At 48.1% G+C, this 15,495-nt stretch overlaps 1 protein-coding gene across 1 annotated transcript in view; it reads left to right on the forward strand.

Moving 5' to 3' along the window:
- The first annotated feature begins 808 nt into the window (after positions 1–808).
- Positions 809–15,495, forward strand: part of LOC135912074 (low-density lipoprotein receptor class A domain-containing protein 4-like) — a 73,331-nt gene continuing 58,644 nt past the window's right edge. The window contains exon 1 of the mRNA XM_065444457.1: positions 809–1,035. Coding sequence (XP_065300529.1) covers positions 1,023–1,035 — 13 coding nt within the window. The 5' untranslated portion in view covers positions 809–1,022. The remainder of the gene's footprint in view (positions 1,036–15,495) is intronic.

A 15,495-nucleotide genomic window follows, 5' to 3' on the forward strand; every position in this document is an offset into this window, starting at 1 on the left:
GGCCGAAATTGACAGTCCACCTGGTGGACACTTGCGGTATACCCCTCTCGCCCAGCAACGGCACCGTGAATGAATGCAGTATTTAACTTTGTTTTTATTAAGGGACTATTTTAGCAGCCATTGCGATACGTGCGTTTCACTTCTTTATGATTGGGCTCCTATCCAACACAGCAGCGCTTCGTAAGAGTAGGCGCTGCCCAGATGTGTTCACAAAAAGCTCTAGCAGTAGAATTCTATGTAGGAACAAATTCCAACCAATCCTGATGCCGGACACGTTATTAGAGAAGGTGGCCAGCCAATGGCAGAGAGCGCTTATGAGCGAAAAGTTTCGTGAATGCGGCCGCAACTCCTGGCGATCCGGGTTCTCGCGCTCTCTTTCACTCTGCGCCTTTGTCGTCATCTCGGATAGTGCGACGTGCCGGTTCGCACTCTGCTGCGCTAGAGCCGCTACAGCGGTCACGACCGGCGCCGCCGCGTGTCCTCGTGCGGCTCGGGGCCAGAGCGGTGGCGAAGCCGACCGTCGTAGACGACGTCCGCGCCAGCATTGCTTCACGCGGGGCCAGGATGGCCAGGAGGCGGCGGCGGCGGCGGCCGAAAAAGCAAAGCTCTTTCCGAGAATCGCCAGTTATCGGGGGGAGGGTGGCTGGGGGAAAGCGTGCGCCGCCAGTGGGCCCCACGTAAGCGGAGCGAGGAGGAGGCTGTAGCGGCAGCGGTAAACATTGGGCCAGCGAAATTGCGTTCGTCTGGCGACCTTGCGTCTGCGCGCCCGTCTGTGACGTCGGCGCCGGGTCACGTGGGCTATGACGTCGCCGGCGTTCAGAGGGCGTCACGCGCCGCCCTGGCAGCAGCGGGCAGCGGCTTGGCGGCTGCGCTGCTGCTGCTGCATTTGCGTGTCGAGTGTTAGCCCTGCTGGATGGCCTGCCGAGCGCCGAGCTCGGCTTAGCCTGGCCGCTCTGCTCTAGGCCCACCCGGATAATGCCCACAACGGCCGGCGCCGCCGGCCCCTCTGCGTTGCGGCTGACATGCTGGCGAGCTGTGAGTACTACACTGCTTTTAACGGTTGGCCGCATTGGGGGCGTGCGTTTTGCACCGCGCCAGCCCATCTGGGTAAAGCGCCCAAAGGCTTGCGACTTGGCCACCCGCACAGGGACGAGTCGCGATCCTTTTGGCCTTGCTAGCGCTTCTGCAGCTGCGATCTGCACGCTCCCGCGGTCTCCCCTAGAGCTCCGTCGGCTCGAGCCCTCTTTCGAGCCCGATCGAAGCGCTCTGGGACGCCTGCACAGTCGGCCGATTGAGTCGGCGCCTTCGCGTGCTGCATTGGGCAGCAGCCTGGGGTTCGCAGGGTCGAGGCCTAGGCGCCTGAGCGCTCCGGACAGCTCGCCGGCCCCCGTGCGCCGGCATCCGCTTCGCAAAAGCGGTCCCGCAGCCCAAATGGGGCCTCTCCCCGAGCGCCGGGTGCCGGCGACGATGCACGTTCGGGTAGGCCTTTTGTGTCGCACAGCGGTTCGCTCTTTTCTGGGAGGCTGTGCAGGCTGTGCACTGACTTACGAGGAGAGAAGGGAAAAAAAAAAGGGGGGGGGGGTACAGGCTCCGCGTCTTTGCCCTTGCCTCTCGCGATCACATGTGCCTCATCTTCTTGAGTGTGAAACTCTCCACGGCGACTATTGATGCCACCAAGTTTTTGAAGACCTCTAAAGTTAGCGGTCATCGTAGCTGCCTCTCGCCCTTCAACATATTTTCGGTTTTCGTGTAACCTCTAACGATGGATTACTTTAACCTGATGATTTCATTTAAATCATTATAACCACATAAATGTGTGCAGAGACGTGTACAAAAGAGCTGTGTGCCCGCTCATGGGCGACTAACTTCTGCACCAGGTCCCGTTCACGAACGTTCGGTATAGTTTGCATGCGTGCGAGCCAAGTGAATTGTGCATCTTGCGTAACTATATTTAGTTATATGCAGGCATATTTCAAGCGCGCAAAGCTTACGTACATACGTCATATGTAACGATACGTCAAGGCCTCCCGAGCGTGAAAAAAAACCTAACAATCAAGTTGTACCACTGCATGTACATAAATGCACACCAGGCGCATGCCCTTTTCATATTCCACACAATCTGTAAAGCACTGATGTTTGACACCTTCGACCTCAGTCAAGCCGTTGTGCAGGAATTGGCTATTAATGTCTACAACCCGTGTTTCAACTGGCTGAGCTGCACGGCGCAGAATATCCTTGCGAAAAGACGACATCCAGAATTTGTTTAGGTGGGGCTAATAATAATTAGCGTTTTCACCTTTGCTGATGAGTATGAGAACTAATTTGACGAGAAGCACATCAAAAAAAGAAAGGGAGAACGATAGAGTATAGGCGGCGTTCGCTGTTGCCAACTGAAATTGCCCTGTTGCCTGCGTCGGGTCGCTGATGCCAGCGGCGGCCTTATTCGGGTGGCACAGTATATATACGAGGTACATACAACACACTGTCACACACTGTGTTTCGTTCCAACGTGCGCCTGGACGCGGGTCGGGTAGCCTACTTAATATTATTACTTTCTTTTCGTTTGCTTTGCCCTTCTTTCTTGCTGCCGCATCCGCCCGTGGAAACATTTTCTGCGCCTCTCTGGGCTGGCGTGTAGCCCCTCCCCTCCTTTTCCTGGACTCGTCCGGAGAAAACTGGATTCGGCTTCCTCCTTCGCAGCCCGAGTGAAAGCGCTGCTGCTGCGCCGCCGCCGCTACGCCGACGAGTCGTCGCCGTCGTCTGCTGCTGTTGCTTCTTCGCGCGTAGCTTTTTCGAGCGCTCTGCCGCGGCTGCAGGCAGCAGGCTCGCTCAGCATCTCGGCGTCGTCTCTCCTCCGCCGCGAGACGTCGCATTTCCGTTTTTCTTTTATGTTTTTTTTTGCGTTTTTATTTTTTTCTTTGCGCCTTTTCCTTTTGCGGCATGTGCCTAGATCGAGCGTGCGACGGGTCGGCCTTCACATTCCCTGTGTTCTCTCTCTCCTTCCCTCCTTGACGTTGTGTCATCGATTCCAGTTTTAGAGGAAGTTGCTAGCCGGCAGGCGGTCAACAAAATGTCCCCGCCGCCGTCTCGCTTCCGTAAACACTGCCGGTGACCACTGCGCGGCTTTTGCTCATATTCATAATGACACGTTTGTCATTTTCTCCCTAAAAGAGGTGGCGTGTGTCTGTGATATGTTGGATCAATAAAGAACACTTGAGCCGGTTATGTATGTACTGTGTTGCATCTCGTTAAATGAGCGAATGTGCAGGTATCTCCTCAGAATGCTCGCTCATCGGTGGCATGCCATTTCTCCATCCATCAGATGAATCAATTGGTTATAATGCTGTAAAATGTTGAGCACGTTATCCTTGCTGTATAAAACATGCGCCTTTACTAAAACGCTTGGGGATTCCACGGCACACCGTTACCAGCACTTTCCATTTATACGCATGTAGTTTAGGGATGAGTGTAAGACCAGTTAGCAAGTAACGATGATGTGTGCCGTTGGCTATCTAATGTTTCTCACTGCTATACTGCAATAACGGCAAGATATAAAAGCTAGCAACTTATATACACTAAATGTCGTCCAGTTAAAGTTAGATCAACTATAAGAATGTATTTTGCTCCCCACGCTATCTATTATTTATTTAGTGTGTCTTGCATAGAATCTTAGTGCTGTACCTTTCCAACCGAGGCCTGACCATGGTCTTCTAAGCGCACCATTGCACAGCTAGCTGGCCTTGTCCAGTGCTGGTATGTAGAATGTGCGAACTGTCAAACTGAAGACAGCCTGGCGTATCTGAATCGTGTAAGGTTAGATATCAGTGTGCGTCCTACTGTGCGTGGTCTTCGAATGCTACTTAGGTATCGCAAAATGTAATCACATTTCGGCGAGCATCCCTATCCGTTGTTTGTTCTCCGCTATTTCGTTTATTATTATTATTATTATTATTACTATTATTATTATTATTATTATTAGTAGTAGTAGTAAAAAGAGCGTTCACGTCTGCTGAGGTAGATTGCGTCTACTTCATTTCTGTTCCCCTAATTAGTTATAGGGATATTAGAAGACTTTTGAACCATGCAGTGACGCTAGCTACTCCTAGTCTCGGGGAGGGGGGAGGAAAAAAAGGAAGCACTGAATAGTACTAAAGAATGTTGTAGTTGCCTTTCACAACAAGAAATATACGGTGGTCTGGTAACCATGGAGGGTTTACACAAACAAGTTATATCAAACAGTACTTTAAAGCGCTGCCATAATTCAGTCGGACACACTAGAGGGGCCGCCATGTCCACTGAGCGGAGTTTGAAGCTACGTTGCCAATAACTTTCCACTCCTGTTATCGCGGTAGTTTGATTGAGCCGTCCGTAATACCTGGCCAGTCCCATGCCTTCAACTTCAAGGTGTGTATTAATAAATATGGTGGGCATCTAGAACGCGAACTGAATGAATTGTAGCTACATACGAAGAGGACAGTTAGAACGACACCTCAATGTCCAGATCTGCTGTACTGCACAACAACCAGCACATGCGATCTTTGCTTGTCCTTTACCATTTGTTTGGTCTGTTTTGCTGACGTAATTTTTTTAGGATTTGCCTTTCACATCGTTTTCTCACGAATTCGTAACGTTGGCCTCGACCGCTTGAGGTCTCCGTAGAAGCTATACCGGAGGGATTTTGCTGCAAACCGTGGCATTTCAAGGTCACGTGATCACAGTGCTGTGGTCTCGGCAGCGCGAAGCGGCAGTGGCGATCAGGTCTTCAGTGGATTGGTCGTTGTTCAGTGCACTCTGTTCGCGTGGTCGTCAACACACGAGCGCAGGACAGTACATATGATGTGTGCTGGTCTAATTATTTTCGTATCACCGTTAGATAGAGAATTTGGCCGAAATGCGGTGCCGGGCGGCCTTGCAGTGTGTGTATGTCTGCGCTGTTCTTGTTTTCTTGTTAGGTGCGCGTTAAATGTGTAAGTTGGGGAAATCGAGGCAGTCGAAATTAACTCGGAGCTCCCCACTATATACGGCTTCTTCATAGGGTCCGTGTTGCCATGGTACGTTATACTCAATCAATCAACCAATCACGTCAGTTCTACCTCCGCAGTAGTGCGCAGCAAGTGGACGGACGTGGTTGTGACATGATTGTCACAGAATAGCGACAGAGCTGACACCATACCGCAAAAGTGATTTTTTTTTATGTCGAAAGGTAATCGATCAACCCTGTCTGCCACTTTTGTCTCAGCATCCTGTTACTCCCGGTATGTAAATTGGTTCGCTGAGTTCGACTGCGGTGCCCCCCTTCTATGTCGAACGTGCAAAATATACCTTCTTTCCCTGTTTTTTTCTTTAAGATGGGAGGCCACAAGCACACGCACACACACGCACACACGCACACCCACACGCGCGCGCGCGCAGAGAGACACAGAGACGAGACAGACAAACACACACAAAATGTTTAAGTCAGAAACCACGGTTGAAATAGCTTGTTTTTCCCCTAAATAGGCATGTCTTATTTAACTTAGCCAACTAGTTGTCGGCCCACATTCCACCCGCCGCTGCTTTACACGACAAAGGACCGTATACGCGCGAGCGCACCGCGATTCGATTGGTTTCAGTTGAATTCCCGCAGGCCTTGTGGAAGCGAAGTGAAAAAAAAAATATGGTTAATTTTTTGGTTTGTAATCTGTCATAAAATCTGTTAAAAGTGCTAGTCGCGCCAGCAATGATAAGTAACTATTGCATTGCTGAATTGAATAAAACTTTGGCATTTATGTAGCTAAATGTCGGACCTATGCAATTAACTAGGATAAATGTAATGTGATAAATGTTAAGGAAGTAACGTTTGAAAAACTAAGCAATGTGAAGAAAATGGCCATTTGGACCAAGTTTATTTGCAAAATGAGCTGTAAATGCAAAAATATTGTATTGCATCAGTTTCATTTGTCCTAGTTCGTTGCACACATCTCTGTGAGGAAAGTGTGTGCAAAACTCCATTTTAATCTACTCATTCAGAAAAAGTTATCAAAAGCTTGCGTGGCATGAGGTGGAGTAAAATCTTGATTTGAGAAAAACGTCAACAAATGTTTCAAACCATGTGAAAAAATGTCAAAAACAACACAGAGGCCATATAGCCCTTGTGGCCGATTGTATTGATTTCTAAACAATAACACATGCACAACTAAATACAAGAATGCCCGGTAATATTACACACAACATAAGATGAGAAAAGTATTTTGGATAATATTAATATACAAAGAATACTACTGATTTTCGAAACCAATGCAATGTGGTGTCATTTTCGCAATACGACAGTAGGGGTTGGAAAACTCGCTGTAATTCGCAAACTAAGGAGGATCGGAAGATAATTTCTTTTGCAACATGTTCGGGAATTTGGGCATACGGAAAATGTTTGAAAATAAAAATCACTCTTCTGCAAGAAAATTTGCTTTTGAATGTGGCCTCTCACCGTAAATGAAAAGGTAAATTATAGGGAGCGTGCTAACTCTATTCAGCGGCACCGTGCATTTTCATATTTCCGCGCACAAAAGGCAGGGACGCTCTGTCTGTTGAAATTTCACGATGATTCAAGACTCGTTAGGTTTTTTTTTCGCACGCGCAATTTGCCGTTGGCCGGCTGCCTTCGCCAATAATATGTCGAACATCACGATTGGCTCACATCTGTTACGAATAGTTACAGCGTAAGTACGTTTCTGTGAATGCGGGCCCAGGGTCGGTAGTAAGAAAACTTTTCGTTCGTAGATGCCATTTGCCATTGACCGGCCTACTTCGCGACTAATGTCTAGCATTAGGATTGGCTGGAACTCGCTGTTACGGATAGTCATAAACTAGGAGCTTTCTTCTTGTGCATACGGGCCTAGGGGGCCGAATGCACAAAACTCGTTCGTAAGTGCTCTTTGCCATTGGCCGGTAGCCTTCGCTAATACTATGTCCATCTTTAAGATAGGATGGAATTTTCTCTTACGAACAGTTTTACCGTAATGGGTTTTTATGAATATGGGCCCAGTAATTTAACCACGCATCAACTAGTATTTAACAGGATCATATTACAACTGAGCTTACCACACTGGGAGTTACTGGAAATGGGAGTCACTCCGCTTACATCCGCTGCTGAGCGCAAGGGTCGTGGCTTCGATTCCCTGCCGTGGTGATTGCGTTTCATTAGAAGCGGGATGAAAAAAAAAAGCGCTCGTGTTCAAGCACCACAGGTGGTCAGAATGAATGGGAAAGTATACTACCGGCGTCTGTTTGGGACATTAAACACAACTAATTAGTTACTGTTCTTCCCCTCCTTTTTCTAATAAGGAAAGCGTGGGAGCTATTATACATTGTCCACTTAAGCCTATAGCGACAATACTTTGGCCTTTCTTGCGCTATTACTCTTGCCTTGCGAGTGGCGAAGCAGTACGCAGTGTCGCTACTGGAGTGTTCGGGATTCTCTGAATGCGTGAGGATCCCTTAGCAAGAGGTTTAAGCATAATGGAGAAGTCTCGGCTCTAGTTATAGGGCAGCAGGCTGTCTGTTTTCTGCGTGTGCAAACTCATCCAGGTACTTCCGTCAAGAGCACGCGCAGCTCGGAAAGCACGTCCGCAGACTTCTCATTAGTGACTAAGACGCGGCTCGCAGAAGTCCGTGCCCTGGATCCAAACCTGGGCGTCCCGTTAGCGAATGGGGAATGAGCACCGGCTGTACGTGTATCACATAAAGATGAATGGAACGCCAAGTTCCTCATGGGTGTTCTCTCGTACGCCAATTTTGGGCCGCTGCCGTCGCGGAGGGAACAATGGACGAGCCCACCTTCGGGTTGCCGCCGCGAATTCCCTGAAGCGACTCGTAGCCCTCGCTGTGCTGCACGAAATCTGCTGAGCGCCCGAAGTGACAGCGGCCGGGGATGTGCCGTTGTGACTAGTACTTGCAAATATGAAGCTGCAAGCGCGTTCGTCGCCCGATAACATTTCGGGGATGAAGGGGAGGGGTGCGTTGCCACGCACGTAACACGTAAGGGCTTCCACTCCCCTCTCCTGTGCGCCCCCTCTCAGCTTATTCTGCGCTCAGTTTAGGAGCTGCGCACTTTCGTGGCGAGTCTCTTGCCAGCACGTGTCGGCAGCTCGAGCGTCTGTTATCCAATTCCGCACTTAACTCGAGAGGCCTCCGTGTGACGACAGTAGTGGGCATCTGTTCACTTGTTGCATTTTAAGCACCGAGCTCTCTTCAGTCTCGAACGCAGCACCGTTACCATCTGCAAACGATATTCGGGCGACTATGCGGGCTGTGAATAGCCTTTGGGAGGGTGCACGTTGTAATGGCGCTTTGCACCCAATGTGTGTTGAGATTTGGGCTTGTTGGGTACATCCTTACAATTTGTCAGAATACACGCTGATGAAGGGCAAAATAAATAAATAAATAAATAAATGAATAAATAAATAAATAAATAAATAAATAAATAAATAAATAAATAAATAAATAAATGCGCTACACCGAAAGACGTGACATCAGTTGTGGAGGAAAGTCTTTGTTAGCCGTCAGTTCGCTTTCACCGCTACAGGACACTGGTACTTTTTGATCCATGGAGAGGCTCGGCCTCTCTGTCCCGACGTGGGAGCGGCCCGCTGCGCGCTAGGGCGCGCCCTAAAGGACCCTAATAAAGTTTTTCATCCATCCATCCATCCATCTTGACGAATGACTGTTGCGTATTCAAGGTGGTTAATTTTTTCTTTATAGGTTATTTATTTATTTATTATTGTGCGCAGTTTTTTCAACGAGCGCTCACTGTTCTGCAACTACCGCGATCGGTACGCATTTGTGTGTTCTGATGCACACGCGCCATTAAATGCGCCCTCCGCGTAACCCGTTATTTGAATGCGCTCAAACCACTATGGGATCTTTCATGCACTTGATTTGCCTATCATATGCTAGTGCCTGATCTCGAGAAGCAGTCACAACTAGGAGCGCTTGGGAGTGCACATTAAATTCAAGCAACACACGTGAGACGCTACATCTGATTTCCGGATATTTCTTTTTCTTTTCTTTTTACAATGAACCTGTGATTCGTTTGGCTATCTGTATTCACGCCTTCTTCATGCCATTTTTTCGTATTACTGTACGGCGGTGGCCACGCGCTGTAAAGAAGAGAGAGAGAGATGGGGGGGAGGGGGGGGAAACAAGCAGTTCTATTTTGTTGGGTGTACTGACCGGTGAAAGGAACTTAGGTATGGCCATTGTCGTCGTTATCAAGTGTCGATACGAACCTGCCGCATTGCGTCTTTCGCAGTAAACTTCACGCTGCGGGCGACACCCGCCGAGCGGAAGCGCTCTACCCTTTGACAGTCTCTCATTGTCAAACCGTGAGGAACCTCGTTCACGAACGTATGGCGCTGGTATCGTGAACTTCACGTTGCCGCATGAATGCAATTCGGGGATATATGCGCCCCTATTCACGAAAATATCTTGCTCTAGAATTGTTCCTATGAAATTCCATATAATCCTGGTGCTGGACGTATTATTAGCGGAGGCGGCTGGCCAACGGCTAAGAGGACTTACTAACGGAACATTTTGTGGATACGGCACCTGCGCAACTCGTCGACGCACATCACAGACAGTGAACAGTTACCAGTATCGCTTCATTCGCTTGATTTCTTATACGACTCCGCCTCGGGCATTGTGGCTCGGCGCCGCCAGAGGCAAGAACTGTGCTGTACTTGAAAGGACCATGGCCCATGTTAATAATAATAAAAAAAAGGTTCTTACGCTAGAAACATCCTTCAAAGAAGATGTCCGTCATTTGTAATGATGGACATGTTATTAGCTAAGGGTGCTGGCAAATGGGAATGACAAATACGAAGAAAAAGTTATTAATTCGGCCCATGGGCCCGTATTCACAAAAACTTCTTAGACTAGAATTGTTCGTAAGAGAAAATATGAACCAATCCTGATGCTGGATCTATCATTAGCGAAGCCGACTGGCCCCTGGCAGAGAGCACTTACCAACGAAAAGCTTTGTGAATTAGAGAGATTCTAAAGGAAGGAGGTGAAAGTGGGATAAAGTGCAGCGCAGTAAGTGTCCCTCATGAGAGGACACCTCAACCGCGCTGAACAAGGGGGGAGGGAATGAAAGGGGTAGAGATAATGAGAGGGAGTCAACAGCATCAAAACGCCACGGACGCGAAAAGTGACATGGTTACAGGCGATCGGTAAAGCCGACGGCCTGAATTCGGCCCTTGGTGAGCATGGGCGGTGTTAGGGTAGGTGTTAGGGGGCTGGAGGGGGAGATTGGGTGAAGGAATAACTTCTCTCCCAGTAGATGAGTTGTCGGTGGAACAGTTGACTTCCGCCGATATTTTTTGTTTAGAGGCGTGGTATAATTCTCCATTTTTGTTGGGAGTGCAGGTTGGTAGTATTGGATATCATATTTTGTACTTCACATGTTATCAAAGTAGACGAAATATTTCAGATCTGGATGGTTAGTGTGTTCAAATCGAACCCGCGGGAGGTGAACTGCGCACTTTCGGAACGCAGACGAACAAATGGTCAACACTTGGTCAACAATGGTGGTGTAACTAACGCGTGGATATTCAGACCAATTATTAGTCTGCTGCCCAAACGGAGATGAGCTGGAGGTGCTTGGAGGCGAGTTGCAAGTGCAGACACAATGCCCCCTAAAGGCTCTCGCCTTCACCGTATACCACAATGCATCAGCTCAATGTCCCCAAGCGCCCGCCGGGTGGCGCAAAAAGCACCGACCACCATGCGTCCCGATTATCCTGATGCTGGTTGGCACTGTACGCCGTGACGCTTCCGAAGTGTATACAATCGGCAAGTCCCGAAATCTTCACTCATGCATTGCTGCGCTGAACGCGCCAGAGATTGTCGAGGAGGAAGGACAGTGTGTGTAGACTCCTCGGTGATGGGAGAGGGGCGATGGATGGGCAGGTTGCGGGTCGGCAGGCCCCTCAGAGCCCGCCCCTGCATGAGAAGGGGAAGGCATTCGCGGCATATACAGGAAGCAGGCAACATCGACGAAGACAGTTGGTCGCTATGAAATTTACATGTTGTGGTCACTGTTGTGTCGTCTGTGGTCATCTAATTAAGAAACGGAATGTAAAGGCAAAGTTGCCGGTTGTAGAGGTATATTGCCAATCGCGCCCAGACCGAACCTGGAGTCTGCCCCACTCGGGTCGGCGAAGGCCGTCTCCCGTCTCCCGTTCAACAGCCACTTAGTTCTTGCCTGCAACGTAATGATTGTTCATCAATTAAAGTTAAAAGCGGTCGGCTTATGGAGTCTGGTATTCGCTTCTCTAAGACGTCTCAGTCCTGTCAGCATTGCCAATTTCTCATTGCTCGTTCACCTTGGGGAGAGCGAGACCGAACATCAGGGCGTCCTTATACGTAATAATTGGCCGCAAAGGGCAATCTACAAGTTCATTCCGTTCTGTCATCTGCTTGCGACTTCACAATTTACGACGTTAAACCTGACATCATGTCAAGTAAATCAAACAGCTGGTCTGAAGCATCACCCTCATATATCTTGCTTTACGAGTTCATCGATTCCGCTTGTGCAGCTGCCACAGTACGTCATCGGAAAATGGCAGCATTCACGCTTCCAGTGAAATTAAGAGTAAAGAGGTACAGGTGGATTCTATTTATTCGATAGAAAGCGTGATGAAACCCTAACAAGAGTGCTCTATTAATGCAGCACGTTTTTACTATGTGAAAAGCTATCGGGGGTGTTTTCTTGCCGTTTGCGCCCACTTTTCGTGCACCCGCATTGTGAACTAAGGTTTTGACGGTGCACTTCCTTTGATGCAAATATACGGAGACACATCAAAGCTTTGAAGAATGCTGCAACAGATTTGCCGATCTCTCGGCTCAGGTGCGCTTTCCCACGCGGTGATGTCAAGCGCTCATGCTGTTCTGCGCGCCAGCCCAAACGGCCATAGACTAGGCACGATATCTACGAGTAGCTCGGCGTTTGAATCCCGGTAAATGCAACCATTATCTCAACTTACCTTCCTGCCGCTTTTATCCAAAAACACCAGATTCTATGTTCTGCAAAGTGCGATGGATGTCTAAGTTGCTGCTCAAAGGAATGCCACATTGAATATACTGCACACAACCTAACATCAAAAATATTACACAAGCTGGATGAAATTATGTGTGGCATGAATATTTATGCTCTTAAAGTGACACCAATGCCAATGCGGCTCATTGCGTTAGTTAAATTTTGCCCGTTTTTTTCCCGCTTTTTATAGCCAAAAATATTTTTAAATAATGTTTGTTTGTTTGTTTGCTTGTTTGTTTTATTCAGCCGTGGTACCTCTAGTTCCAACTCACGGAATGTTCATTCATGGCTCTATTTTCTTCTATTTTGCTGATAGAATGTTGTTTACTAATAAGGAAGAGGTAGTTTAATGTTTATTTTTCTGCATTTAGCGGATAAACTGCAAGGCCAGCGCGTCAGTGTGGCATCATTGATTTTAAAGTATTGTTGCTTGTATGGGTCGTTTCTTTGCAGAAAAAAAGTTAAGCAGACTTGCTAGCTTTAGTCTTTAGTTCTTACGGAATCCAATGTAACCTTTGTTTATCGATGGACTGTTCACTCGCCTGAGCAGACGTTAATGTACATGAAGTCACGGAAAGCCAATGCGGGAACTTCAACTTCGCCACCTGTCTTTCATTTTGCGTATTACTCACAGGCGCCACAACATCGCAACAAAATTATACCTCCAGCAACATCGGCATGCCGCAAGTGTTGCCAACAGCTTGCTAGTAACTTGCAGTAGCATGTGTCACATTGCTTTGCGATACCACACAAAAAAACATCAAATAGATCATCAAAACCTAACAAACACACGTAGACAAAAAAGCATTTGCAAGGATTCAAAAGAAAGAACAATCCTAATTGAAAAGAACTAGTATATAAAGAAGTACCAAAGAAAGGAACTAAAAGGAAAACAAATAAATATAATTGGGCTAATGCCTCTATGTTGTGAATAATTCACACTAGGTTATTGTCTCTTAGGAATGCTAGTTAAACAACCTTCAAAGCCGCTTGTAGTGCTGACGGTATTCTACGATCAAAGAAGTTTTCCTGTATTAAAGGGGCAGTCATGAAGTCTGCTCATTGCTGTTCTCGAAACACCTTAAGAAAAAATTAAATTCGGGAGTTTTATGTACCGAAACCACGATATAATTGTGAGGCATGCTTTAGCAGGGGACCCTGAATAATTTCGACCAGGTTCCTTAACGTCCACCTTAAGCCAAGTGCACGAGCGTTTTCGCATTTCGCCCCCATCGAAATGCGGCCGCGATCGAACCCGTGAACTCGAGGTCAGCGGCGTATGTCAGTGGGTCTTAAAGGGAAGAGTACAGCGCCGTAACAGCCTCTCGTGCGAGGGCACCTAACAGCGCTGTACGGGAATGTGCGAGGGATCAATAGTAAGAGAGAGGGATCAATAGTAAGTGGGGGAGATAGGAAAAAAAAAAAAACACCATAGCTGCTAAGCCACCGCGGCGGGTCTCGGAGCGCAGAAAGGAGGAACACTATCATTGGGTGAAGCGAGCACTGACGTCACTGCCGGAGCCCCCGAAATGCGCGGAAAGGGCCCCACGACGCCACCACGGAGACCTCCCACTGAGTCTATCCGGCGAGAAGGTCTTTGTCTTTTAAATGTTCTTCGTGCTTCCCTCTCCACGCCAGTTCTGTGTCTACGTTCACTCGGCGAAACACCGACTCCAAACTCGGAGGAAGCGGCCGGAGAAGCTAGGTCCACGTGCTACACCTGAGCGAGTCTAAAGCGATAGCGTTATCAGGACAATCAGGGTTGTACTGTCTGCCGGATCGGCTTGCTTTAAAAATCACAATAAACCTTATACGAGGACGCATGTCGTGCACTGTGGTGTAAGGGTCGACCCACCAAGTCACCACCTTTGATTACACACACTCCGGGTTCGACCATGTTTACTGCTGGACTGTCTCTGTGATCGGTGCGGTTTTTACCTCATCTCCGGTATCGGTCAAGTTCGTACCATTTTGCTATTACACTTTTCGTGTTCTGCTCGCTTTACTCGACGAGAAACCGACCGACGGACAGGCGGAAACCAGGGGGTGTAGGCAGAGAAGGCAAGAGAAAGCAAGCCATTTAGCGCATGAGATTGGCTGAAAGTATCGGAAGTGCGTTTACCGTCTAGGGACACTGCTATTGTGAGTTATAGCGTTCGACCGCCTTTGTTCTTGTTTACAGGTTGCAAGCCTTTATTAGTGCATGTGACAGGGTCAAAACCTGAGTAAACGTATGTTGGATGACACACGATCAATCGACTTACAGCAACAGCAATCGGCCTAAACAAAAAGAACATATTGGCAGCTCTGTCTGTGCCTTTGAAGTACGGGTACGGTCGTATGTGGCAACAAATAACAGCCCCCTCCTTTCCCTTTCTCGCCTGAATTTTCGCAATTTTCTACTTCAGAATGTTCTTGAGGCGTATAGTACGACTTGAATAAGAATTAACGCGGCAACTTTCCGTCAGGTGATGCTCAGTTGCGGTTTGAAAAATTCTGAGGGGGGCTGTTTGTTCTGCGCGCGCCTGTGCATGTTTGCCTACAGTCGTTGCTGATAGTGTGGTGCTGACAGGTAACCGTAGGTAAACATATACACGTTCCCGCGCTGCATGTCGTGCAAACCGCCAGCGCTTGTCGTTCGCCTACCGCTCCTTTTGTTGATACCGAGGTCGCGGTTGTTTAACGGCGGCTGCGCTTGTCCATTGAGCCCAAACGCAAAAGCTGCAGCGTGTACTGACGTTATAGGCGCGCTTGTAAAGCATACGACGTTGTCGAGGGAGCCCCTCAGGCAAACGTTTAGTCCCGCATCTTATGTCATGTTGCCTTGATAGAGGGTTAGTTAGTTACAGACAGACAGAGAGTTAGTTATTAGGATACTTTTTCAAACATTGTCGTCCACGTCTGCCCTATCGTAAAGTCATTGATACTGAAGGTCCAGTATGTTGTACGCGTACGTCTATTATGTAGAAACATTATAAAAGGCACCACGAGTTCACGAATTGATCTTGTTAGTAATGTTTGTACCGTGCCCTAAAGGACATCAGCATTTTTCTCAATGATGCAGCTCTTAAGCAAGCAGCTGTCCGTGCGTACACATTCATGGCCCCTCTGAATATAACTTGGGCCCTTAGTGCTTCGTGTTGGCGTTTTATCAAAGCCCTATTGTTCTGAATGGAGTACATATGTTATCTTTATCAGCAGGTTGCGTTGGAAAGGAAATTATCAGCGGCAACAATTAACCCCGTCTGGCTGACGCAGACGTCTAGCGAATTAAGGAAAAATATTTAAAAAAAGGAGGAAAAGGGGATGGGGGTGTAGCAACGCGATTATTTCTGGCACGCGTGAATGAGGCATGCCATGTCGTTCAAGTTCCAAGTTCTGCACAGAGCTTCTGAAGAGCGTTAGACACGGTACGAGTAGTG

This window comes from Dermacentor albipictus, chromosome 1 (assembly GCF_038994185.2).
Source record: "Dermacentor albipictus isolate Rhodes 1998 colony chromosome 1, USDA_Dalb.pri_finalv2, whole genome shotgun sequence".
Lineage (NCBI taxonomy): Eukaryota > Metazoa > Arthropoda > Arachnida > Ixodida > Ixodidae > Dermacentor > Dermacentor albipictus.